This window comes from Idiotropiscis lumnitzeri, chromosome 1 (assembly GCF_059441095.1).
Source record: "Idiotropiscis lumnitzeri isolate Australia: NSW breed Sydney's pygmy pipehorse chromosome 1, RoL_Ilum_1.0, whole genome shotgun sequence".
Classification (NCBI taxonomy): domain Eukaryota; kingdom Metazoa; phylum Chordata; class Actinopteri; order Syngnathiformes; family Syngnathidae; genus Idiotropiscis; species Idiotropiscis lumnitzeri.
The window spans coordinates 38,458,113-38,485,356 of NC_142391.1; the positions used below are offsets into that span (position 1 = coordinate 38,458,113).

The following is a 27,244-nucleotide window of genomic DNA, read 5'->3' on the forward strand; positions in this document are numbered from 1 at the left end:
TGTGGTCGCCATGTTGCTCAATGAAATTAGCTTCAAACATTGAATATCCGTTAGCAATATTGTAACGTTCATGTTCGCCGTATAACATTTGTTGCTACATTTCTGTTGTTGTAAAATGACGTAGATAACATTGAACGACGAAAGAAGAGCCGCACCATGTAAGTAATACAGTATGCACAGATTAATATATTATTCGTAAATGTTGGCCTTCTAGCAATAACAAGCTAACACTCATAGCGTTTGCTAGCACGCGTACCGTAGCGAAGGTTACTGTATAGGCTTAAATAGCACAAACAGCCTCGTAGCAAATCTGGCCACATATCATTCAAATTGTATGTGTGCTGTCATTAAATCATTACTATCGATGTTGGCAAGCATGCGTGTCTATAAACAGAGGACCCTTGCATATAGTGCACACCGGGTTGCTAGCGCTAACGTTACGCCCCTAAGCGATATCGTTATTTTGACAGAAGAGCGACCGAAACACTCCAATAGTGTAATTGTTTGTTTCCTAAAGTCATTATTGTGTCAAGTCTGAGTCCGACAATACAAATTTAAATGCGTTGTTGGCTCTTGCAATTAAACAAAAATCACTGTACACTATTTCATGCATTGTCTATGTAAATATATGGCTATTAACTAAGATTCCGAGACCTACGATATACGTGGATTTATTGAGGCCATCAGTTTTTTACCTTTTCATAAAACTACATTTCACGTTACCTCTACTTTAACTGGGACATAAATCAAATGTGGTTATTAAGTGTAATACCGTCCGTTGGATTAATGCTGGTGATAACATACAGCACAACATTCCAGTTACACGAAAGCTTTTAAGCATTTATAATGTTGAGCACATAATTAAGATTTTAAAAGATAAATTGTTGTAAATATGATCAGATATTTAGACTAGAAGAACAATTATTTATTATTAAACGTTTAATTTTTTTGCCCCCACCCTTCTCCACAGATTATTGAGGTTAATAGTGTAAGTGTATCACGCAATGCACCATGGAAGTGGGTCGCAGAACATTCAACGACAACTCCAGAGATCCAAGTCTGTTAGTGGCTCAGAAGTTGAGGATCATCAGCAGCAAGCGACCATGGCAGCTTCACAGCAACAAACTACAGTTACTCACCCTCAGTCACCCGTGACCACATTTTCTTCTGCTGCCAGTCCATCAGCTCCTCAATCTCCCAATTATCAGATAATCATGAGTCGCAGCCCAGTCACTGGTCAGAATATGAACATAACATTGCAAAATGTGGGACAAATGGTGACTGGCAACCAGCAGATCACCCTAACCCCGCTTCCCCTGCAAAATCCAGCATCCCCCGGCTTCCAGCATGCAACACAGCAATGGAGGCTTGAGCATGCTCCATCTTCCTACATCCAGGTCACATCTCCTTTACCTCAACCCATGCAGCCGCAAAGTCCCACTCAGCATAGCCCAGTCTCATTGCAAGGCGTCACAAGGCCTGGAGCCCCCGCCGCTACTCTTGGTGTGTGCGGACAGAGTCCGACGCGGTTTGTTGAGGCGGGCATGTTAGTGCGGCAAATCAGTTTAGGCAGTCCATCGGGAAGTGGTCATTTTCTATACCAGGATGGCACGGGGTTGGCCCAGATTTCACCCGGGACACCTGGACAAATTCAACTGTCCTCTCCAGGGGTACCAGGTTCTGTCAGGGAACGTCGTCTTTCTCAGCCTCACTCCCAGACTGGAGGCACCATTCACCATCATGGACCTCAAAGTCCTGTGACAACCAGTACTGCTCTCTCCACTTTGGGCAGCCCTGGACACATTACCACTTCTAACCTACCTCCGCAGATCAGCAGCATCATACAAGGTCAGCTCGCACGCCCTGTGATATTTGACAAGACTCCACAGGGTGTCGTTGCTGCCGTTGGATCCACATCCATGGGGTCTTTTAGTATACCTTCTACCATCCCTCCCTCCAGTCCCTCCCTTACCAGCCCATCCCTTGTAAATACCAACAATCCTCTTGCAGCCACCAACACTGCAGTAGGCACTGTTAAAAAACAGATTCCCAAGAAGTTAGAGGAGATTGCACCTTCTACTCCAGAGATTGCCCAGCTACGCAAGCAATGCTTAGAGCACCGTGCCAAGAAGATGGGCAGTCTAAAGGAGGTGTTCAAAGAATACCTTATAGAACTCTTCTTTCTTCAGCATCTCCAAGGAAATATGATGGACTACCTGGCTTTCAAAAAGAAGCCTTGTGTTCCCTTGTATACTTACTTAAGACAGAATGACTTAGACCTGGAAGAGGAGGAGGAAGAGGAAGAACAGTCTAAAGTCATCAATGATGAGGTATTGCGTTAGCCAGAATTTAGTACGTTTTCAACGAAACACTAAACTCGTGCTTTGAATAGTGCTTCTTTAAAACTTTTGCTTCTCTCAGGTGAAAGTTGTCACAGGAAAAGATGGTCAAGCAGTGACGCCTGTTGCCATAGCAACACAGCTTCCTCCCAATGTATCTGCAGCTTTCTCTGCCCCGCAGCAATTTCAGGTAATACAATACGATGCAAGATGCAATCCTTGTGTGAAAGTCTATCTGCAGTGGCTTATCCATAGCTAATGAGGACATCTCCCTTGAATTTCTTGTGGGACAGGGACTCCAAGGGCCAGCTGGCGCACTTGCCAACCCCGCTGACATGGATGCCTTCAAGAGGCAACAGGCTATGGTGCAAGCAGGTAGGGCGAGGATCGAAAACTCCTGTCTGTTGCCTCCCCCCCCCCCCGTTTGCTTTGTTTTTTTGTTCTTTTTCTTTTCTCCCTTTAATTGCTTCTGCTTTTAGATTTATGGCGTCGTCTACTTGCGCTCTATGTTGAAGTATTTTCTTCGAGGAAGGCGAGGTGGCCTGTGAGGTCTTCCGAAGGTCATTGCCCTGTGCAGAGTACTTTCTTTCCCGTTATGAGGGTATTGTGTGTTTTAAATCCCAGATCAGGCTAAAAGATCCCGGATTGACGTTGGTCGCCATGGGTTGATATTCCAGCATCCTGGTGTAGCTCCTTTAGGATCGCCTGGCGTGCCACTCCAACAGCTTATGCCAACTGTGCAAGGTAGGAGTGCTACAACGAGGCCCTCCTTTCTTCTTATGCAGTTGGATGCTTCCCTTTCTTCACATGAAGAAGATATAAGTATCTGAGCCAAAACATCCACCTCTGACAAATAAACTCCAAGCAGCATCAAGCAACCGATCTTCAGATGCTGGATTTCTCAGCAGTCCTTCCTCAGGAATTCAGGCTTAGTTCTACCAACACTGTCTTTCTGTCAGGATGAAATGGGAAGAAGATTTTCCAACTGTGAAGAATAGTCGTCACACACTGGGAAGATGCCTTGTCTTACCATTTTCCTTTCGTTGTGTTTTTGGCCATGCTTCGTTATCCATTTATTTGTTTCTTTTTATTCGTCTTATCTTCTTGACTGACTGTCATGTGATGATGGATTTTATTTTAATTTAAATTTTTTTTTTTTTTTGTTAAACTACAGTTGGATCAAAAAAGTGGGAACCCTGTGAAATGAGCTCACTTTCTTGTGGGTTTTCTCATTAAATGACTCCATTTGTTTTCACACTGTCTTTTGGTTCCCCATTGACATTTCTTGTGCAAGTCTTTCACGTTCCAGTTGTCCATGCGTCATCAACAAGGTTTCTGAGTCATTATTCCTATACCTCTTTCAGTGTCTTTATGTATCTCATGGTCACATTGAGTTGATTTCCCTTCATGTTATTTCATAGCATTTTGTTCTGACTTGGCTTCTTTCCCTCAGTCTAAGTAGGAGGGGAATCATATGGAGGAGTTGTGCTCACCGCACTGGTTTTTGCGATTGTGATGGTGTGGGTGTGTCAGGGCCAGGTGTTGGTGGTGTGACGTGCAGGGAGGTAAGGCAGGCGCTGCTTTAGATTGCACAGCTCCGCTCAGGCCTGTTGTCTGCAAAACCCAATGTTTGTCCTTTCGCTCACCTCTGTGCTTTGCTGCTTTGAGGCATTCCGATGCCTTGAATATTGCTAGAATGTCATAGCTTTCATGCATGTATGTGAAACATGCCGTTTTTGTGTGTCTGCTTTGTATTTTTAATGTTCCCTTTTCCTTTCGCTGTCTTTCTGTTGGTGTTTTTTCCCCATTTTCGTTTCCTTTTAAACATCTTTACTCTTTCAAAAACTCTCAATGCATCTATAGTTTTTGACATTTTAACCACATTCAACATGAAATGCAATGTTTTAATTTTGCATTAACCTATGTAATGTTTTGTTTGAGAGACATGTAGATGACCACATTAATTTCATTTCTTCTGTAATCATTCTGCCGTATTAGTTTATGCTATGATCATCAGGAAGTAGTGTACTTCTGTTCAATCAAGTTCATCTATTTCATTTGGCACTGTTCTCAGGAGCTCCAATTAAAAACACTCAACTATTATTTAATTTACCATTAGCTTCGATTAATCAGGGAAAGCTACCATACACCTGTATTCAATTAAAAGCCTTACTATTCTAGCCAGACCAGAAGACATTACAGGGCACTAGATGTAAATACAAGCTTTTTTTTTTTTTTTTTTACATCACCCCTTGTTAGTCCTATAATTTGTTTTTTATGTGTCTAGGCGGGATGCCGCCTACACCTCAAGTGGTCCAGATTGCAGGACAGAAGCAGAACCAACAACAGTATGACCCATCTAAAGGACCTCCAGTGCAGAATGCAGCTAGCCTACATACGCCACCCCCTCAGCTGCCAGGCAGGTTGCCACCAGGGGCCCTCCCAATGACTGGCCTGCCAGTGACACTGTCCCAGCAGGCTCAGATTGTGGAGAGTACAGTCCAGCCTGTGGGTCAGCTCCAATCGCAGGTGAAAGTGCAGGCAGGTGGCCCAATCATAGCATCAGTAAATCCCCACACACAACTTCAAGCCCAGCTCCAACAGCAGATGCAATCAGGTCTTCATATTCCGTTGCCTCCCCAGCAGCAGCAGCAACAGCAAAACCAGGCAATGCTACAGTCAGGGCAAGCGGTCAGTCTCCCTAATGACATATGTATACAATTTGCATTTGTGTTTTTATTTAAATTGTGATATCATCTTAAGTTTTGTTTCTTTCCGCATAGACGGTGACTCTTGGTCGTCCTGGTACAGAGTCCGCTCAACCCATTCAAAGGATTATGACCAACTCAATATCCCTCGGCTCCATGTCGTCTACTCCTATACCTACTTCTAACTGTGTTCCGACCCCTCAACCAACAAGTCCTCTGCGCCCACTTGCTGCCAATACAAACCCAAGCACCCAGTCCAAACTGACAGGAACCAATGGTGTATCTGGAATTAAAACGAGCGGCTTTGGTCAAAGTGCGACCATGCAGTCGTCGTTGCAGGAGTCTTCCCAAGATAAACAAGTTGAGCAAGCTAAACTGGTAAGTTTCAGAATAATCAATCATTACGTACATTTGTTAGTTTTTTGGTTACAAGTAATTAGGTCCTTTCATTTGTGATGATTATTTAGATTAGATTATAATAACCTTTATTAGTCCCCCAACGGGGAAATTTGCATTGTTTCAGCGGCAGTAATGGTTACATGAAAGAAATGTGAGGCAGAAATGCAGGCTGCCAATTGTGTGCTCAAGGACATCAAAACAACTTAAATGAACCTGCACACAGTGCAGAGGAATATAACATAAAATGGCAATAATTCAATATCTGAGACAGTGAAGTGATGTTTTTTTTTTTTAAATTCATTTCATTATTCATTCCGTTTCACTTACAGTGGTGTCTTGAGATAAGAGCTGTCAATCAGCCAGGTTTGTTTTGGTGTTGAAGTGCAAAATTGACATGAGTGCTGTATGGTGGCACTTGACTCAATTAATAACACAATAAGCAACAGTTTGGCAGATATAAGTCATACATTTTTTTTCAAGAAAGAGGCTTTTTCTATGTCACTTTCAGCTGAACGTTACTTTCAGTCTAAAAATAAAACCGAGAATTACACGTGTGTTTAAAGCAATTAAATAGCTGCCTAAATTCTACCATAAATGGGAAACTCACTCCATATGTACATGGGCAACAGTGTGGCTTTGTTGTTACCCTTGAAGCAATGCATATCTGAACACAAACAGTGCTGCTACACATCTAGACAGACCGTATTGCAGTACTTGCCTTACAGGCATAAACACCCCCCAAAATAAAAATACAAATTGAAAACAAATAAAACAAAATAATTAAAGTCAAACCTATACTTCGCAGAAAGTAATTCTATTGGTGGGGTGCTTGGAGTGTATCACCCGCGAATAATGAGGCAACACTACGGTGTATGAGTTGAATCTTTTTTTTTTCCATGTGTAATGTCCTTAGGAGAATCAAGTGCATCAACGCATCTCAGAGCTTAGAAAGGATGGCCAGTGGTCAGCCAGTCGGCTCCCAAAAGTTGTGGAGGCCTCTCGTCCAAAGTCCCACTGGGACTACCTGCTGGAGGAGATGCAGTGGATGGCAGCCGACTTTGTCCAGGAGAGGAGATGGAAAGAGGCTGCGGCAAAGAAGGTACATTGAATAGAATGAGTGAAATGTTAAAAAGTCTTGCGTCTCCAGAATTTGATATATAAAGTGAAATTGTCCTCCGACCTTCTTTCAGCTGGCTCGAACATGTGCACGTTACCATCAAGAGCAGATAAAAAGTGAAGAGAGGTCAAAGAAAGAAAGGGAACTTCATCTTCGCCATATTGCCAGCACAATTGCCAGAGAGGTGGAATTCTTTTGGTCTAACATTGAGCAGGTATGCTTCCTGAAATTGTAATGTATAACAATTGAAATGCTAGCATTCATTATGAGATCCAATTTAAAAAATGTAAATCTATCACTTTTTGACAGGTTGTGGAAATTAAACTTCACTTTGAAATTAATGAAAAGAGAATTAGAGCGCTTAACTTACAGAATGCATCAGTCAAAGGTATGGCTTACTCATTTAATTTTTTCCCTAAGAGTTATAAACATTATTCAATTTTAAACTGTTATTGTACCAGGTCATTCTTTTGGAGAGACAGCTGATGAAGAGGTATGTTCTCTTCATGAATGCAAATTTGCAAGTATAAAATCACATTTTACATGTTGTCTGTCTCTTTTCTCTTTTAGGAGCTTCACACTGTGTGTCGAAAAAGAAAATCAAATATGCCTTTGAGTGTTGAAGCTGGTATGTTTTAAATCTAATTCAAGTTATTTTTTTGTTTTGTTTTGTTTTGGGTTTTTTTTCAATTAAAAACTTGCTCCATTCACCTTGTCCTATGAAGTGCAAAAATCCTAGTGTAAACTTCTTGAGTGGCTGTTTTTTGTGTTCTAGATGAAGAGAGCACAATTGAGGAACAAGAATATATGGAGGGAGAAGCCAATTACAAAGCAGAGTTGGTTGAGCTTGCCAAAGATGGTATTACCCTCTATGCCTTTTTGACCAGACTTTGCAGCATTTGTCATGTGTTTCAGGTATCTTTATTTGCGTTAAGTTAGCCCTCACTATGGCTCCCAAGAAGTTGAAATAGTGCAAGTCTTGTGCAATTTGGAAGCCCTGGAAAGGGTTGTGGTCGTTGTTTTTGTTTCTTCGAATGCACTCTGCTTTTCAGTGCCGATAAACAGAGTTCTGTTCCATCGAGCGCAGAAGTGCAGCATGCTGTTCAGAAACTGATGAACTGAAAGCTGATGCACATAACAAAGTTACGGGATTCTGCAACCCCCGCCAAAGAGAAACGTCCCTTTTTGACTGAACTGTATGCGAGAGGGCTCCAAATCACCCTACGTCGCTTCACTTAAAATCACGTCACACTACAGTATTACAGTGTGCCTGTGCACTTTCCTGTGTTACTTATGGCACAATTACATTTATCCGCACAGCCATCTAATTATCCAAGTCCCTTCTCCTCACAAGGGTTGCGGGCTTGCTGGAGCCTATCCCATATGTCTTCAGTCTGTTGACGGGGTACGACCTCAATTGGTTGCCAACAATCGCAGGGCACTCAAAGACGAACATTCACTCACAAAATCACACCTCGGGACAATTTAGAATTGTCTTAACCCACATTTAATAAAACCAAATTTCTTTACCCTCTATTTTGATTTTATTATCTTTTACATATATTTACTGTACAGTACAATTTTACTACCAAACCCCATCAAAGAAATATTTATCCTTTTTCTGGGTGGGATGGACCACATTATTGGTATTTCCATTCACTTCAGTGGAGGTGATTTGAGTTGAGAGCATGGTCAAGAAATGAATTAAACTTATGAGTCAAGGTGCCATTGTATATCACAGTTGTATGTTTCTTGCTCTAATTCTTTTTTTGATTTGCTTTTAGCTGAGTTGCCTCTGGAGGCTTTGAGGAAGCAATATGCCGGTGCCTACGCTGATGGCTTTGAGTGGCCTCAGCCAAGTCCTCAAAGTAACCAGGATGATGAAGAGACTGAAGGTTCCTGTGTGTTCAAAATTTTTTGTTTTCTTTGGTTTTCAAAATAAAAATCACAATGGTCACTGAAATAACTTGGCAACTGACGGCTTATGGGAGAGTATCTTTTTAAAGGGTGAGAATTTGATTATTTTTACATTTTTAACGTGGACATGTTTCTTCTTTTTTTTTCATGGGGGGTTGTAATTCTGTTCTTGATACAGTTTAAAGGTATTTCATTCACCATTGTGAGTTATTCTTTACCTAACCAAGTGTACCAACAATTGTGTGCAGTTGTATTTGTCCTTTTCTCCTAAATTAGATTTCTCTGTAATTAATTTTCAGTTATAACGTGTCCTGCGAGCAGTCCACCCGAGGCAGTGCTCATAGACTCTCTGCTTATTGTGGACCAGTTTCGTAGTCCAGACAAGGCCTCTTCTTGCAATTCTGAGGGGAAACCTGCCAGAGACATATCTGAAGTGGCTGCTGCAACTGAACTCCTTCTGCCGAAGGGTACCTTCAAGACCACTTCCTCAGTAAGACCCAGAGAGACACGCAAATGAATCGTTTGACTTATTTTTGGTTGTTGATGTAATTGTTTTATTTTACCAGACTCATAGTCCTGCACCATTTTTACTACATGGCTCACTGCGAGAATATCAACAAGTCGGTGTTGAGTGGCTGGCAAACCTATACAAGAAGCACCTCAATGCTATCCTCGCTGATGAGACGGGCCTTGGCAAAACTGTGCAAACTGTTGCTTACATGGCTCACTTAGCTGGCCAAGAGGGTATGCTTAGATTGGTATTATTTGCTTGGTTTCAGGACATGTGTCTAAAAATGTCATTCTCTTTTTTCCATCAGGTGTTTGGGGACCCCACCTCATTATTGTTAGGACATGTAAATTGCTCAACTGGGAAGTAGAGTTCAAGCGCTGGTGTCCTGGCCTTAAAATCCTTTTGTATTTGGGAACCGAGAGGGAGCGTAAATTCCAGAGAACGGTTGGTGTTTTTGTGGTAATGAAAACAATATGTTCACTTTATCAAGAAATTTCGCATCATCTGGTCTAATCTGATCTCTAGCGGTGGCGGGAACCAAACAGCTTCCATGTATGTGTAACATCGTACAAGCTGATGATGAAGGGCCGCAGCCATTTTCTGAGGCAAAAATGGAGACACCTGGTTCTGGATGAGGTGCAGCTCATCAAAAATATGACTGAAAAACATTGGGAAACCATATTTGCTCTTCGCAGGTGAACTTAGTGATCAGCATTATTTTTCAGATATCTTTTTGGGGTTTTGGCTTTCTTTCACAATTACTTGAATCGATTGACTGATTTCCTGAGGCACAGTGTTGTCACTACTATGTGTGCTTTTTTTTTCTTTTTTTTGTATTTTATTTGATGAATTTCACAGTGAGCAGCGGATCCTCCTCATCAGTACCCCACTCCAGAATACTCTAAAGGAGCTATGGACGATGATCCACTTCCTCATGCCAGGAATCACCAGGCCCTACTCTGACTTCCCTGTTAAGGCAGGAACTGACCAGAATCAAGACTACTGTCACAAACTTGTCATTCGCCTGCACAGGGTTGGTATACTAATACAGATAATAACTCAACAACCAGTAAATCAGTTCTGCATTAATGTAATGGATTTTTTGAGCGAGCCTATAAAAGTGCATAACATAAAATCCCATTCATTTTACCGCTAGATGATTCAGCCTTTTATCCTGAGACGCTCCAAAAGGGAAGTAGAAAAGCAGTTGCCAAAAAAGTATGAGCACATTCTGAAGTGCCGCCTCTCCAGCAGACAGAAGAGCCTCTATGAGGATATCCTTACTCAACCTGGGTGAGCTTTTCTACTGTTGAACCCCAAAAATACCAAGTACAACTCACACATCACATTTCATGTGGTTTTTCAGTACATTTTCAGCGCTGCAATAGCAGAAGGCATTAAAAAAAACTTTAACTCAGAACAACTGTTAAAAACAGCAAAAGCGGGTCCTTGGCAAAGTTAAATTGCAGTCGTTTATTATCCCTCCCAAGTATAGGACTTATGATGATTTTTATTCCCTACATTGTACACCATAAATTCCCTTTATCATCACTTATTAATTGGATTTTAGACTTCGGCAGCTGCAAACTACAGGAATGTATGTTGCTCAATAAAGGTGTCCATTATTTGATTGTTTCTAGATCCCAGGAGGCCCTGAAGACGGGTCATTTTGTCAGCGTGCTTCAGGTCTTGATGCAGTTGCAGCGTGTGTGTAACCACCCTGATTTGGTTCTGCCTCGAGAGATGAGCAGCTCCTACTTCTGCGCTCCTCTGCCATATAATAGCCCATCACTCATTTTGGAAGCAATGCAGAAAGACTCCAGCAAAGTATACAATTTTCCTATTTGTACTCGCATTCTCCTATAACACTTTCCCCTGGCTTTTCTCATTAGTAAGGCAGATTAAAGGTCCATTCATGCCATCAGTTTATTCATATGTACGTCACCCATAATCTTTTGTAATACTGCTTATATCACTTTTCAAATCCTCTTAATTTTCATCACAAAATTGATACACTGGTCTTTGTAGTAGTAACAGTGGGGGTATTTTTGCTGTTCCCTATTTTTACAGTGCAGTACTTAATGAATACTTAAAATCACAATATTGAATATCAGATATTCCATACAATATTACCCTATTTGACACTCATACTTATTTGTTTCTTCTCTTGTCCTTGACTTTATTCTTTTAGGATACAAACCTGTCCCTGTTTGATTTGATCAGTAATGAGAATCGGCTGACTCGGTATCAGACTGAAGAAGCAATACCCAAACTAAAAGTCACACAACAGCTTATCGAGGAGATCTACAGTGGTCCCGAACCACCACCACGTCCTAAACCATGCCCAATAAAACCAATGAGGTTTGAAAGGATTCTTTTTTAATATCTAATGCAAGTATTGCAACAAGATTTGTCACATCATGATGTTGAAATGTCTTTCCTAATTAGATTGTTCCAGCCAGTGCAATATGGGACAAAGCCAGAAGGGCGGTGTGTTGCCATTACAAATGTGGGAGGACAAAATCCTCAGACAAGCTCATCTGCCGCGACCAACTCTGTTTCCGCATCCAACACAGCCCAGATGAGGGGAAAATCCCCCCTTACCACCGCTGCTACCACAGCAACTCAAGGTAAAATATAATATAAACAAGAAGTACTGTTCACAAACACTCTCTATCCATAATTATTCTTTGAAGCAAGTGCTGATTTTGAATATTTTTTGGTAGAATACTGTCAAATTATCAAGTTCTTTTTTTTCTTTTTTTTTAAGACAATATTTTTCACCCCTATCTATATACCAGTATGAGTACTCATTTATACCAACTAATCGATAGCACTAATACTTTTGATATTTAACGTTTTTATTAAACCAATGACAAACAATTTTAAAGAGTCTTTTAGTTCATTTCTGATGAAAGGCATAGCGGTCATTCTGCAATAGATAATTTAAGTCAGAAATAAATCACAAAGCAACTAACTCTAAATTTAGGATTCATTTATAATAAAGTAACTCAAGTGCAAAAATAAAACTGACAACTCACTGAGGTTTTGTCTTTGTTAAAAATAAATTAAAGTACAAGATAGCATATAACATAGGTTCAACTGTTAAGCTTGGCACTATGCAGTTGGAAAATCTTAAATGGATTAAAGATGAAAATAATAAAATACAACCCTAAAGAAGAAAAACACCAAAATATAGTAAATGTTGCCCAGTTGGCATCCATTGCAGCCTGGTCATCCTGGAAGGGGGATTCCCCCATCTGTGGTCCCTTCTCAAGGTTTCTCACTTTTCCCCTAATGAGGTTTTGTGAGTTTTTCCTTGCCCTCCTGGGGGTTAAGATCGGGGATGTCGATTGTGGCTATGTAAAGCCCTTTGAGACTGTCTGTGATTAAGGGCTATACAAATAAAATTGACTTGACTTGACTTGACATATATTAAAATACAAAGGAGTAGAGCACAGATGATGGAGTGCACTTTATAATGCACACTGGTAAAATCGCTATGTTGCCTGCACTGCATTCCGCAGGAAAAATGGACCTTATTAATAAACTGCATAATACCAACATTCTACTTTTCTCTTTTGATGAAAACGGGCAAATGTGTAAAATAAGTCTGTGCAAGCAATTGCTTTATGGAGAAAGTCAAATCACCTAAGTTGAGTTTTCAAAAAAAAAAAACATATGATGTGCACACAAAGCTTTAATCATCTTAATGGAAAGATGAGAGAATGGACATGGATGGAATTCAAAAGATAAACATTCTCTGTCAGCCATGCAAAGGTTGAGTTAGCAAATAAACATTTATTTTGATAGCAATACACTAACTCTATACATTAATATAAACCTTATAAGCAAGCGCACACATATACTTACAGAAATTACATTCTAATTCATATAAGAGAAGGTTGACATGGATACATATTACTATACAGATAATTGAAAAATGTTCTGTTAGCCTTCCATGCCATTTAGGTCCTGTTAATATGAAAACGGCTACAAGAGGGGGACTTCGTATGTAATGTCGCGAGTACCCTATACATTATAATAATACTTGCCCATCCCCTACCCATGATTTATTAGAGGGATAATCTTTTAAAACTTTAATTTGCCCTTATTCTTTATTGCTCTTTATTATGCGTCTGACTAAGATAGGTTGGATTTGTCTGCTCTTTCATCTGTCCATCACTGATTTTTTTTTTTGTGCGTCCAGAACAGAGTTCACCTTTATTTGCATTATGTTCATATGTAGCATAAAACTTGATCTAAATGATTTGTGAAAATTGCATGACTCACTTTGTTTTTATCTGAGTACTCAAATACGACCTTTTTTCCATTAACAACGAAGTAGAGCAGCTGCGCTTTAACTAAAATTTTTTATTTCTTCCACTTTGGGGAAAAAAAATGTTTCATCAGAAACTGTAAAAGTGAGGCTGGACCGTTTTCATGAAGTGTCTCCTGCAGCTGCATTCTTTTCACTAATCAACCCTTTTTTTGTTCTGTCCAACATTTCTCAAGGTTGTCTATATGTTTTGTCTTTTTATATATTATTCTTTCTTCTTAAAGGTGGGGATGCAGTGAAAATTGCCCAGCTGGCCAACATAGCTGGCAATCAGAACCGTATCTCCCAGCCCGAGACTCCTGTCACTCTGCAATTTCAAGGCAACAAGTTTACGTTATCCCCCAGTCAACTCCGCCAGCTCACCACTGGACAGCCTTTGCAGCTCCAAGGTATACTTCTTAATACTAAGTATGCGCGGGTATCACTACTAAACTTTTAATTTGTGCTGGCCTGTTGTTTTTGTTTTTATTTGTTGTGTGCTAAGATACCTTCATGGATTATATTAACAATGTAACACTTGAGCACAATTATCACAAAGTGATGTTCTTAGTGCTTGTCAGCCATTATTCGAAACACATCATTTTACTTACTGCACCTGCTTCAGCCTGAACATGTTTGCACCGTTTCCCTCTTTGTAATCGCAGACGAATATTATTATTGTTTTATTTTTTTTTTATGTGGTTAAATCGGCATCCATTGTAATTGAAAATATATCGTGATTTTAGGAAACATTCTACAAATTGTGTCAGCTCCTGGGCAACAAATCATCAGGCCCCAGGGTTCTATGGTTATGCAAACGATGGCACAAGCTGTCCCTAACTCCAATGCTTCAGCTTCACCCAGTGCACCTCATCCAGCTCTGCCAACAGGCCAGCAAGGTGACTCATCCATTACCATTCCCTATCATACATTTTGTCTTGTAAATCAGATTTTACGGCAACCATTAGCAATAGTATGCGACTTGCAAGTGCAAGGACCTGTCCTTCAGCTCATTTAGTATATTTGACTAGGTGTGACGACAAATGCCACAGCAACTTCTAACAAGCTCACTACTGCTTCTTCGCAGGTATGTACATTAATTCAGAGATCGCCAGAAAAAAAATGAAATTCATGAAAAAAAGTTTTGCAATGAATCTAAATATTTTATGGCCTTTGTCACAATTTACTTCAGGAGTCTAAAGAAGAAAAGACCATGCAGGCAAAGCAGCGGCTGAGCCTTCTCTTCGACGCAAACGAGCGACGTTGCAGCCGCCGTGTTTTATATGGGTCGGACTGTTTGCAGGCATGCACTGTGAGCTCAGAGCCTGGTCACTCTGCTCTGACTGCTGGAGGATGGATGTGGGTGGGTCGGGCGAGTTGCCTCAGGGCCCAGAACACTAGTGTGGCAACCACCTCGGCGCTGCAATCTACACTGCTGTCTGTTGAGAACCGAATGCAGGCTACCAACTGCCTTAACAAAGGGTGCTTAATGTCTTATGTCGCTGTTAAAACATGATTGATAAAGTGTATGACCAAGTTCGAAGCTTGATTCAGATTATGAATTCATCCATTGCTTGTAGTTTTACCCTTACCAATAACAATTGTGATTTACTTAATAATTTCCAATCATGCATTTACCTGTCTTATTGATCCAAGTCTAAGAAACTCTCCCCTTGTCTTCTTGCAGGCTGGTTTGTGTGTTGCCTACCGCTGTTGCGCCACCTCCTCAATTGTATGCAGCCAATCCTCCCATCCCTTACACTGTGAGACAGAAGTTACTCCACTGTCAGCTGCAGGAATCATTTGCTCCCTATACTTGTGCCATGCACCACTTGGTAGCCCGGCATCACTTCTATACACCGGAGCATCAGCTAATGCAGATGGATTCAGGTTAGTTGGTTTCTCTTCCTACCTGTTACATATACATACTGTTGGGATTCACTTTTCTTCATCGCACATTTATTGTGCATGTCATGGAGAGGGTGAAACCTCAAAAGAATACTAACTGGGGATATGTTCTTCGTCAAAAGGCAAGCTGGAAGCTCTGGCCATTCTGCTGCAAAAGCTTAGGTCAGACAATCGCCGTGTCCTCATCTTCACTCAGATGGTGAAGATGCTTGATATCCTGGAGACATTCCTCGATTATAGGCAGCTCACGTATGTGCGCGTCGATGAAAGTTACATTCCAGATGAGCGACAGGTAAGGAAAGATTGTTGTGGTGGGCAATACATCACTTGATAACGTGTTTTGTCATCTCAGTAAGATATATATTCTTTTATAGAAATTTACAAGTCATGACAATACAGTGGCGTGAAAGCAAATCACATGCTTTCAGAGACTGTAGTGGATTGTTAGAAGTTGTAGCCTCCCCATCTAACACCAGGACCTACTCGTGACAGTGTAAAGTTCTGGCTCAAGGGGATATATTATTATGCACTATTCCCTCCCTGTTGGATTATGTTCCTGACAGGGCCCAAAATTGTTGCACATATCAATATCGTTAAAATCCAACTGCTGCTGCTGTGTTTGTTGCTAGAAAAATTTTTCCCACTCACACGCTTGGTCTTCTTGCAGGAGACCATAAGGACTTTTAACAGGAACAGGCAGATTTTCTGCAGCATCCTGACAAACCACTGCTGCTCTTCAGTTGGAACTATGCTTGATGCAGATGCCATCATTTTCTATGACACAGACCTAAATCCTAGCATGGATGCCCGCACCCAGGAATGGTGTGACAAAATAGGCCACGCTAAGGATATACACATTTACAGGTGATATTTTTGTGCCAACTCAATAGTTCCTTTTTTTTTTTACATATATTTGTTTATGTTCACTTGCTGAAGAATTTGGGAGTTTACCAACGTTTTCCCCATGTTTTTTTCCCAGGTTAGAGAGTGGGAACTCGATAGAGGAAAAATTATTGAAGAATGGAACCAAGGACCTAATCAGAGAGGTGGCTGCACAGGGCACTGATTATACTCTGGCTTTCCTCACACAAGTAAGATCAGCTCATCCATATTTATCCTTGAGTGTCAGAAGAAATGTTCACCTGTTTTTCTTTTTGTTTGTTTTTTAACAAAATTCATACAAATTCATTCATCCCTTAGATTGCATATGGTAAATGGATCTCTTCTGGTCTAATTCTAGCGAACAATCCAGGATTTGTTTGAGGTGGAGGCAGGCTCAGCGGAAAAAGTGGAGGAGTTTGTTGTCCTTCCTCAGGAACCATCAGCCTCTGAGACCATCTCCCCAAAAGTGGCTAGACCTTACATCCAAGCTCTCCTTAGTATTAACTTGGAGGATTCATCAGAAGCTGATGGTGTTAAAGTCAAGGATGCGGAAATAAAAGCACAGCAGTCTGTGCTGGCTGATGAGTCAGCGAGTCAGTCTAAAGAAGAGCCTGATGAGATTGAGGAGTTGAATGCAGTTATGGAACAGGTACCTTCATTTATTGCATTTTGCCGCTGAACAAACGGAGGAGCACAATTTTGATTTAATTCATTTCTGTATTATTTCAAACAGCTCACACCGATTGAAAGATATGCTCTGAACTACCTGGAGTACCTTCATATCAGTGATGATGAAACTGCTCTCAAGGTAACAACAGTTAAAGTAATGCAAAATCATATGGCCTGTTGGTCACATGGCCCTAGTGAGGAGAAGCGGTACAGATAATGGAATATTGTGCCATATTAACTGTACATTTTTAGCAAGTCTCTGAAATACAGTGTTCAAGTTACCCCTGGGCCTTGCAAACCAACACTGCTGGAGTGTGGCGCTTGTGGGCAGTTTTGATAAACGTCTCGAAGAAAAATTCCTGTAAAGATGTCTCCATTTAGATTGTATTCAAGAATCCAAGAACGCTATTAGAACAGTCTTTGAATTAAATATACTTCATATTGGGTGATTTTGCATCAATTCCAAGATATTAATCAAGTAAATATCTGTTAAACGCTTCGCAAAAAATTATAGTTGAAAAATTTGATAAATCGCGATTAATCAGAGAATTTTTTATGATTAATTAGTTGTTTCGGACCCTACTATCAGTACTACTTGCCATCTGTCATCCATGGACAGTAAGCTGAAAGATTGGACAAAACAGCCAGAGTCTCTTCGTGTACACCGGGCCTTAGCAAGTAACAATCGACAACCTCCCTGTTATAAAATCCCCGCAGCTAAAAGGAGCATCATTTTGCAAGTGTTGAGGAGGTGGTCGGTCATAGTTGGGTCAAACATCTAATTATGCCCAGTGCTTGTCAACATACTGAGTGACTTTTTTGTGACATTTTACTCAGGAGCGATTGGAGTGTTCGAAGAGAGGCTGGGAGATCCAGCAGCTGCAGAAACTGAAGGAGGAGGAGCAGGACCGGCAGTTGATGGAAGGAGCCGAAGAGCTTTTCACCTACACAAGAGAAGATGCTTACAACATGGTGACTGCTCATTGACTCTTACTATTCACAACCAGTTATCTGCTGTTTAACACGATTGCCAAATGTTTGTTTTTACTAGGAGTATGTATTCACTGCTGAGGATGGGCACACAGAAATCATGCCGGTAAGAGATCATGACATGTATATATTTTTTTAATACACAATCAAGATACCTCTGTTTAAGAGGGTATCCACGCCACCCTAGGTTTCTCTTTGTCACATCTACAAAGATTATTCTTCTTGCATTGCAACATAGGTTTGGACTCCACCCACACCACCACAGGATGACAATGATATTTACATAGACTCCGTAATGTGTCTGATGTATGACACCACCCCCATTCCTGAGGCCAAACTCCCTCCTATCTACATCCGTAAGGAACACAAGAGACTTAAACTGGACCCCTCAGGTACTGGTCACTGAAACCACGCCACTCTCTATGCATCTTTATTCTGGGTTTGAGACACTTATTAAGGAAATTTAATATGATTAAAGGTGCAGGGGGGAAACACACACACCTCTAAATAAATAAATAATTCAATACTTTTTACAACCATTGTACGCTCACATTTCTCAATTTTCTCAAACAATATTCATAAACAGTTTGAAATACTAATTAGTGTTGCCGAAATGCATTAATTTCCACACATTAAAGGTCACGTTAGTAGTGGAAAATGTTTTAATAAATCTTGGTCTCGCTTTGTGAACAGCATTTGAACAGGGTATTTAGACATTTTATAGCCACTGTACTGTAGGAGAAACTACTGATTCATGAATAGACTTTCCAGATCAAACAAATTTGCCCAACCACCTACAGCATTTTGTTGCCTTCTTTTGCCATTAATTATCCCTTCTCAAACAAACTTGTTTTTTTTCAGCAGCAGCTAGGAAGAAGAAGAAGGGCCACGGGGAAACAGTAATCCCACCACGCTCCCTCTTCGAAAAGGCCAGCATGCTGAAGGTTCGCAGAGAAGGGAAAGACCAGAAAAAGAACTTTTCTCTGAAGCAGCAAGCACCCTTCGCCAAGCCTCTGCCCTCACTGGTTAAACCCGCCATGGAGGCTGGCCAGGACAACCCAGAGTGGCTCATCAGTGAAGACTGGGCTCTGCTTCAGGTACTCACTCCACTACCCTCTTTTGTAAGGAGTCGTATCGTGCAAGCTTCATTTGAATTGACTGCGTCTTGTTGGCACAGACTCAAATTTAAGTGTATACAAACTGCAAGCCTAATTGTTTGTTACAGGCTGTGAAACAACTGCTCGAGCTGCCCCTGAATCTGGCGATTGTGTCTCCTGCTCACACACCCAACTGGGATCTGGTGAGTGATGTGGTGAACTCCTGCAGCCGCATCTACCGCTCTCCCAAGCAGTGTCGTAACCGCTACGAAAATGTCATCATTCCCAGAGAAGAGGGCAAGGTAGTTCTCAGTTCTGTTAAACTGGTTATTGAAACTACCTTTTGTCATTTTCTAACAAATTCCTGTTACCATTTTCAGTTGATGTATGAGGCAAACCCCAAGAAGAAAACAAAGAGCATATACAAGGTGCCATGTTTTTTTCTTCCCCCAATTTTCGTTGTCACTCTTGAATAATTGGGTTCACTAAATGTGCCTTTGTCTCATGCATGTCTTTTTACACTTAGTCTAAGAATAGCCGCCCTCTAAGGACCTGTCAGATCTACACGCAAGATGACAATGCCACTCAAATTCAGCTCTACAACAGCCGCTTTGAGCTCATGAAAATTATCGCGAGCAAGAGGAGCCCACCTATCAAACCTTTGTGAGTGCAGCATCAGTCAAATTAACTGAAGCGAAGTATAATTAAATACTTGGAGGGAAAGAGATTTTGTTTCACGTATTTTTCCATTGCAGTGTTTATTTAAATTTATGAATCTATTAAATCCACTCTTACAGGCTTGGCATGAATCCATTCCAGAAGAATCCCAAACATGCCTCTGTTTTGGCTGAAAGGTACACTTTCTATTGTGTTTGTCTTGTAATTTATGCATCCAACCATACAGCACAAAATCTATGAACCATTTATTTGTTGTATACAGTGGGATAAGCTACGACAAGCCTCTGCCCCCCAATCAGGTGGCATCTCAACGTGCTGAGAGGATCGCCAAAGAGAAAAAGGTAATTCTCAGGAATGACAAAACATTTTTTGATGATTGGGAATATTGTGCGGCTGCATCAACAAATTGATAAAAATCAATGATTAAAGTGTTTGCAATTCATTTAATTGTTTCTTTGTGTCATGCGATCATTACGTAATTTTTATGTCTGTCACTTGCGCCTTTGCTGTGCAGTGCTGAGCAGTGGAGGGTGTCGGACCAAAAGTCTGCTCATATGATTTACATTGCTTAACGGATAAATATGCTGAATTTGGATGACGTAAACCCTGCTAGTTAATAAGTCGATTCTTGTCTACCAATCACAATAATCCCGACGCTTTTAATGCGTGGAATGTCTACAAAGGCATGAATGGCTGAACCGGTATTGACAGGACTGCGTTCAAAGGCATTTTTGATCAAACATATATTTATGCTCATGCTAACCAAACAAACTCACCCTATAATGTAAGTGTTACAAGCGCCAATATTCAAAGTTATTTAGGTGATAGGGCATGTAATTAACTTGATTTAATTTTTATATAGTATAAATAGTCATTCGGTGCCACTCTACAACATTGTCATTGAAATCAATTTTAATACTTTTTTAAAATATTTAAGTGTATCCATTATCTCTCAAATATTTTGACACCCTAAGGCTGCAAACTACCAGAGGTTGTACCTATATAAATACATTACTATTCCGTTTTGACCCTTGTTAACCTAATTTTTTGCAGTAAATAAAGAAATGTGTGTAGCAATGCTGTGTCAGGATACAATACAGTGAGAATGTGTGCTTGTAGGCCATGGCAGAGCAGCAGAAGGCTCAGCAGCAGCAGGCTGGAGCTCCCCAAGGCCAGACTGCACCCAGCCAGACCCAGAGCCCCGCAGTTGCCCAGGCTCAGGTCCCACAGGCTGCCACGGTGGCTGGAGCTGCTGCCGTTCCTAATGCAGCTGTTCTGGTGAGATTCCTCCTTCGCAGTTGGCCTCTTTTGTAAGAACCAAAATATGCAGCTGTATCTACATATCTGTCAACTTTTTCAGGCTGGAGCCATCAAAAACGCCACAGCCGGCACAACCATCCAGGCTGGTGTGTAGACCTGTGTAGTTCGCCAAACCACATTTGCCTGTACAATAGTTGATTTTTTTTTTTTTTTTTTTTGCTTTTGGCTTCTTCTTACAGCCGCTGTTGGGGGCAATGTAATTGTGAACACGGTGGCTGGAGTGCCTCCAAGTCCCTTCCAAGCCAACAAACGTCTGGCATCTCCAGTCATACCAGGCACCCTGTCTGTGAGTCATGATGACACAAATATCACACTGACTGTAGCAAAAGAAGTCCTAATAATCACTGTGTCTTTTGTTCTTCCAGCCCGCTGGTCCTGCGGCCGGAGCACAGGTGGTCCATGCACAACAAAGAGCAGTTACAGCTGCTGCTACCCCTGCTGAAGTGGTTGCCATAGCTACAGGGCAGGGTGTTCGAGCAGTTACGCCAGTGACCGCATCCGCTGTAGTTTCAACCACTCTGAGCCCAGTCCAAGCTCAGACACGTCCACTTGTCACTCAAGTAACACCAGGTAAGGAAGTGGATTTAGTACGGGTTTTTTTTTTATTTATTCATTTATTTTTTTATTGTATTTACTCTTAAGTAAGGCTGAGTAGTTAATAGATTTATTGTTTGGAGTGCTATTTTTTATTTTATTATTCATTTTATTTTATGAACAGATAATGGATGGTCGGATTTTATTTAATTTCTTTTTAATCGATTTTTAGCGTCTCTCATAGTTCAAAGCGTGTCCTTGCTGACCTGTACTTGCATGAACCACAAACAAGCAAACTGAGAGACCGAGAGGTGCTGTTTTATAAAAGCAGTCAGCCGTGCCAGAATAGCGAGTTTTGTGACTATTCTTCTAAAAAGCAGCCTCTAAGTGTCAGACATAAGTGAATGTTGTTTTCACAATGTGTTTCATATGGCAAGAGAGCAACCTTGGGGAAGGCAATCACGCTGAAAACGTCCAAAGATATTGTGACTATTTACAAAACAAAGTACATCGCTACATTGTGGATATTTTTTATCCAGTATATGTGCGATAACTCATGTGAAAATAACATGGAAGAGCTGGAGATGCTGCATCTGATGACAGACATATCGACCTCCCGTACTTTGACGTTTGATGGCTCATTTTAAGACATTGAATTATTAAATATTTAAAACATAAATAAAAGATTGTGTTTACATGCAGTACATATTTCATCAAAAGGGGCATATTTCTCCAACAAGAAGCATATATCGTCATTATCTGGGGAAATTAATCGATTTTAATCAAATATTTTTACAGTATTTAACAGCCTTAACTTCCAGTGTTTGATACTCGTTCACTGATCTCAATGTGCTGAAATACCCTGGCAAGCTACAGGTATGCAGCTTGCACAAGGAAAGGCTCTCACCCCGGCTCACCTGCAAATGCTTCGGCAACAACAGCTTCAACAGCAGCAGCAGCAGGCTGGGTCTCCTCAGATCAAAGCCGTAAGCAAACCCCAGGTAAACCATAACTAGAGACTGATTTAATTTATTTATTTATTTTTACAGAAACTGGGGCTGAGTTGTTCTTGTTGAGGCTTTGTGATTTAACGCCACGGCTTTGTGTTGACAGGAGTTATTAAAGATGCACAAACATAAGTTGCAGCTGCAGCAGCAGCAGCAGCAGGTTGCTGCAGCAGTGGCAGCAGCCGCAGCTCAGGGCCAGCAAGCTGCAGGAGCCCAGCAGGCCCAAGTACAGCCGACACAAGCGGCTCAAGCCAGTCCTCAGCTTGCGGCCGTGGCAGCGGCAAGACCTGGATCTGTATTGACGGGCACCACAGTGACCAACCTACAGGTGGCCAGACTGGTAAGTGTTTCTTAGTCTATGTCATACATATGATATAAATCCTACAATATAACCGTATATTGTTTATAAAGTGGATTTCTTTGTATTTGTTTATGGACAACGTGTACATACATACTTTACTCATTTTCGAAAGACATGAAGAGATGCTTGCTCCAGATTTAATAGAAAGGTCATTTACATCTTTCATCAGAGTTCTCTCAAGTGTACCGAGAGGAATGCAGTCATTCACAGTTGCGTTGCATGAAGCGGAAGCTACAAGGTCTTCCTGCAAAGTCCTTTATATTCATAGCCTTGGCAACGTACTGAGCGTGGAGATGGGACAGAAACTCTACAGATGATATCCCAATGTTTGTCCCTGATTTGTTACCCAGTCTTTCCTGATTAACTTTGATCCTCGGGGCATTTTTGTCCAGGTTTGGTAGCGCAATATTGTGTTGCTTTCTGTCTTATCTTCCAACATATGTAATGAAGCATTGACTGTATTTGGTTAATTATGTAACATGAACAAAGCATCTTCATCTATAACACGCTCGCACATACAGACATGACCTCACTCACGCATTCTATCTGTTGTTGCAGACCCGAGTACCCACGCAGGGTCAGATTCAGGCCCAGGCAGGTCAGACAGCTCAGATGACTCTCACCAAGCCTCCTGTTGTCTCCGTACCTGCCGTGGTGTCATCCGCTGGGGTCACCACACTGCCGGTCACTGTAGCTGGCATCAGTGTGGCTATTGGCCAGGCCCAGAAAACGGGTATGTTACCAAAATGCTTTCTAAGCCTTAGGACACTGTAGCCCATCGCGCTAGCAATCAGTCCCGCTCCAGCTTCTAAATCCAACTTTCTCTCCTTTGCCAGGTGGTCCTGTGCTGACGCCGTCGTTCCCGCAGATGCAAGTGCAGCAGCTGCTTCAGATGAAGAAACATCAGCAGCAGGCGGCCGTTCAGGCAGCCCAGCAGAAGGCGGGACAGCCACAACAAGGACAGGCCACCGTGCAGCAGAAGGTAAACAAGGTCTGCATCAAGGAAGCAACGCTGATTCTGCCGGTAGCACGGTACCTTGTCTAATGATTTTTATTTGCTCCAAGACAAGTCGGTTTTCTCCACTTGAAAGTAATGGTGATGCAATTTATCCAGCAGTGCCCCCCGTACCTTCAAAAAAGTGTTTTAATTACGTTTTTCAAAAGGAAATTGCATTGTAGTTTAATAAAACACTTTAATAAAACTTACTTTGAAGAAATGAATACCTTCATTGTTAAGTGTCTTCACACGACCCCATTCTCAGTTGTTTGTTTTTACTTCCCTTTCTAAAGATGTTTTTTTCCCCCTGTTGAGTTGAAATGATTGATTTGGTTTATTTTTCTTATATATAAGAAAGCATTTGAGCGGGGATTTGTAGACTGCATATTAAATCGATATATATTTTGTTATGCCAACTTCCTTAGATTGGCACACAACAGGTTACGGTGCAGGCTGCCCAGCCCACTCAGCAGCAACAGAAGGTCACTTACACCACCACCACCCAACTTCAACCTGGGATCAAGCCCCAGTTCTTTACCACATCCATTGCCCAGACCCAAAAACCTACCGGACCGCAGCAAATCCAGGTACTTCAGTAACATGTGAACAACTTGCACTTTTTGGGGGGTTTTCACCTTTGAAGGGTCTAACTTATTATTTTTGATCAGGTGGCAAAGCTCCCACAAATAGTGCAGCAGACGCCCACTGTGGCTAATATTCAGCAAATTGTGTCATCTCCACAACAGGTAAGCACCTCCTTCAGCATTGCATCTTAGGGAGGAGCGAGTGAGTTTGAGTGAGTGTGACTGGCATGAGTTTAAGCAAGCGAGCATGAATGCGCGTTAGAGCGAGTGAGAGTGACTGTGTTTAGATGTGTGTTACAGTAAGCGTGTGTGTGGTGTGTCAGAGCGAATCTGAGTGCCTATTAGGGCTGCCAAGATTAGTCAAGCAATCACGACGGCGTCAACGATCAAAATGGTTGACAATTAATTTTAATAGTAGACACGTCGTTTATTCAGATATTTCCCCATTTGGTGCTCTTCTGCTTCTCCCGCTGGCTGTATGCCTGTCTGCAACGCACATGCGCATTTGCGCTAATCCGAGTCACCCTGAGGTAAAACAGATGCATTGTGGGTGCATAATTGAGTGAGGCCAATGTTAACGTTAGTAACAGAGTTTGAAAATGACTAAATACGGTGTAAACCTTCCTTTCATAGCACAGCATGGATCAACGACTATCTAAAAAAAGGAAGCACGTTGCAACTGATGCCTGATTTCATTTCGGACATAGGGACAGTTGTTTCTGGAAGTTAGCTTTAGGTAGCATACACAGGCTACGGTGTGGGTCTAATAAAACGCTCCATGCATGTCCTCTTGTGGTCGCTAACATATTGTAGCGTCTATTGTGGATCATGTTCATTAAAATCCAAATCGCAGTTTATAAATCAAAGTGGGAGACATCAAACAGTAAAAGCGCATGTGATACCTCCCGGCCACTCGCAAGTCGCGATTACTCACCAAGTGTTGCGTTTATGAACTCGGAAATCTCAATGGCAACACATAACGCTAAAAGTGGTTGTTGGAATGTACTCATTTACAGGGCTAAATAAATCCTAATCTTTAAAGTTGCTTTCCCCATTCCAGATGCATACCACGTTTTGAATGTGTTGATCGAATTATGCATACGAGAGGAGCAAAATAAAACATTTTGGGCACAGATTAAATCAATACAAAATCAAAAACCCATACAAGTGTTTATTTTAGTTTACTTAATCACAGTGCATTCCCTCACTTCTACATAAAAAACGATTGTTGCCCAAGGAGAGTGAACTATTTAATTTACAAGTATTTTTTTTTTTTACAGCTAGTTTCATAGTATTAGTGCAACTCAGCATAGTGTATAAAATGCACTAAACATTTATAGTTAAAAATGTTACGGCCTCATTACCGCCTTCAATTTCAGTTGCTCCCATCATTTATATACATGCTGAGAATGCTGGTACAACTTGAATGTCTTAATGTCATATTTGTCTTTATTATTCATGTGAACATACCTTAAAGAATTCTAGCTGTAAGCTACAGCTGGTCATATAAAAGCATCTGCTTGCTGGTGCGATTATGGGGCGATTTACATATGATCCGATTAGTCGACTGATCGCGACCACTGTTCCCCCCGAGTGCCTGCGTGTGTGTGTGTGAGTGTGAGTGTGTTAGAGCGAGTCTGCATGTTAGAGCAATACTGTGTGTCTGGGTGCGTATGTGTTTGTATGTCTGAGTGCAAGTGTTAGAATGTGTGTTGGCGCAAGTGTGTGTGTGTGTGCTTGTTTGTTAGCGTGCGTGTGTTTGAGTTTTAAAGGCATATGGCCTGGATTGAACCACATAAGAAAACAAGTGTGTGTCTGAGAGCTGATGTTTGCGTGCGCTAAAGCACAAGCCGGTGTTGCTTGCAGCTTGTAAACGTGCATCTCCCCTTGTCCATCTCAGATCCAAACGCAGCCTCAAACCGTGACACTGACCACGTCAGCACCCGCCCAGGTGCAGATGATTCCGGCTGGCACCACCACAGCTCAAGTTGTTCAGCAGAAGCTGATCCAGCAGCAGGTGGTCACCGCGGCTGCCTCACCGCAGATCCAGACACCACCCCCCCACAGCCCCGCCCAGCAAGAGACGTCTGCGCCGCAGCCCATGCAGTCCCAGCAGCCTACCAAAGGTCAAGCTCGCCAGGGTGGCATAAGGGCCAAACCACCCGCAAAGCCCAGTGGGGGAAGCAGTTAGGGGGCAAGTGAATTCAAACAAAGTGTTTCCTCGCAGTGCACATGGATTGCACTCAAGTATTCTTTTGCAGCCCACCACCATAACGCCCGTGCATACAGAATCCTGTCACTCCGCGTTTGTGTTGTTTGTGTTTAAATCTTATTTTGACAGGAAGTCCAACCCGGTGGGATTCTAACTTCTTTGTTCCTTTGTCAAAATTCCAAGTGTTTAATTACAAAAAAAAAAAATTCTCTTTCTAAAAATGAACCCCTCAACTTTCTCTCCAACATGACGCAGTCATCGTCAGGCCTGAACCCTGACCAAGAGAACCTACCGGATATTTGAGGTGTTTTGATTTGGAGCTGTCCAATATGTGTATTCTTAAATAGTTCTTTGCATGTCAAATTCCTTTGTCGTGTTTAGATACTGAATTGAGAGTAGTGCACGTTCCGTAAGTCAGTTTTTTTTTTTTTTATTCCAACAAATACACTGTAAACATGTATGTTAGTACTTTGGGTTTCCTCATGAATCCTCCTTTTTTTTCTTTTTTTTTCTTTTTTATTGATGTCAAAGAAAATGTAAATATCAGTGAAAAAAAACATTTGTACTTGTAAAGTAGTTGTGTTTTCATTGTTTTCTTTTTCAGCCTAATTGTAATAAAAGTGCTTTGTTTTTATACACAAACATCATTTTTTTTAATTACTCGTTTTCCATTAAATCCATTGTAAGTGCCAGGAA

At 41.4% G+C, this 27,244-nt stretch overlaps 1 protein-coding gene and 1 non-coding gene across 14 annotated transcripts; both read left to right on the forward strand.

The window, feature by feature from the left end:
• ep400 (E1A binding protein p400) lies at positions 1–27,244 on the forward strand. Of its 13 annotated transcripts, none has more exons than XM_088299739.1 (54): positions 1–158; positions 971–2,330; positions 2,422–2,529; positions 2,633–2,714; positions 2,964–3,083; positions 4,627–4,868; positions 4,983–5,030; positions 5,123–5,425; positions 6,360–6,545; positions 6,637–6,777; positions 6,873–6,951; positions 7,025–7,056; positions 7,134–7,191; positions 7,339–7,422; positions 8,348–8,464; positions 8,780–8,970; positions 9,047–9,224; positions 9,299–9,435; positions 9,517–9,686; positions 9,850–10,024; positions 10,148–10,284; positions 10,632–10,818; positions 11,183–11,352; positions 11,440–11,621; positions 13,555–13,719; positions 14,056–14,208; positions 14,341–14,396; positions 14,502–14,791; positions 14,997–15,199; positions 15,340–15,509; positions 15,885–16,081; positions 16,197–16,308; positions 16,458–16,748; positions 16,833–16,907; positions 17,606–17,740; positions 17,820–17,864; positions 17,997–18,150; positions 18,620–18,855; positions 18,984–19,157; positions 19,236–19,283; positions 19,382–19,518; positions 19,653–19,709; positions 19,796–19,874; positions 20,653–20,811; positions 20,894–20,939; positions 21,033–21,139; positions 21,219–21,423; positions 22,258–22,388; positions 22,501–22,734; positions 23,314–23,488; positions 23,592–23,746; positions 24,178–24,339; positions 24,421–24,498; positions 26,237–27,244. In XM_088299739.1, the coding sequence occupies exons 2-54, from the start codon at positions 1,005–1,007 to the stop codon at positions 26,525–26,527; spliced, it is 8,973 nt and encodes a 2,990-aa protein (XP_088155865.1). In that variant the 5' UTR covers positions 1–158; positions 971–1,004; the 3' UTR covers positions 26,528–27,244. The 13 variants fall into 13 exon arrangements, with proteins under 13 accessions (XP_088155865.1, XP_088155873.1, XP_088155851.1 ...); XM_088299747.1 differs by having other exon boundaries at positions 4,986–5,030; XM_088299725.1 differs by having other exon boundaries at positions 4,627–5,030.
• Positions 15,675–15,803, forward strand: LOC148344562 (small nucleolar RNA SNORA49). Its single transcript, XR_015847048.1, has one exon. It is a non-coding gene; the product is annotated as a small nucleolar RNA SNORA49 (small nucleolar RNA).

Coding starts and splice junctions, on each gene's coding strand:
- ep400 (XM_088299725.1), top strand. CDS start 1,005: ATGCACCATGGAAGTGGGTCGCAGAACATTCAACGACAACTCCAGAGA. Junction 19,519..19,652: donor AGCCCACCTATCAAACCTTT/GTGAGTGCAGCA, acceptor CCACTCTTACAG/GCTTGGCATGAATCCATTCC. Junction 23,489..23,591: donor TGGCCAGGCCCAGAAAACGG/GTATGTTACCAA, acceptor CTCCTTTGCCAG/GTGGTCCTGTGCTGACGCCG.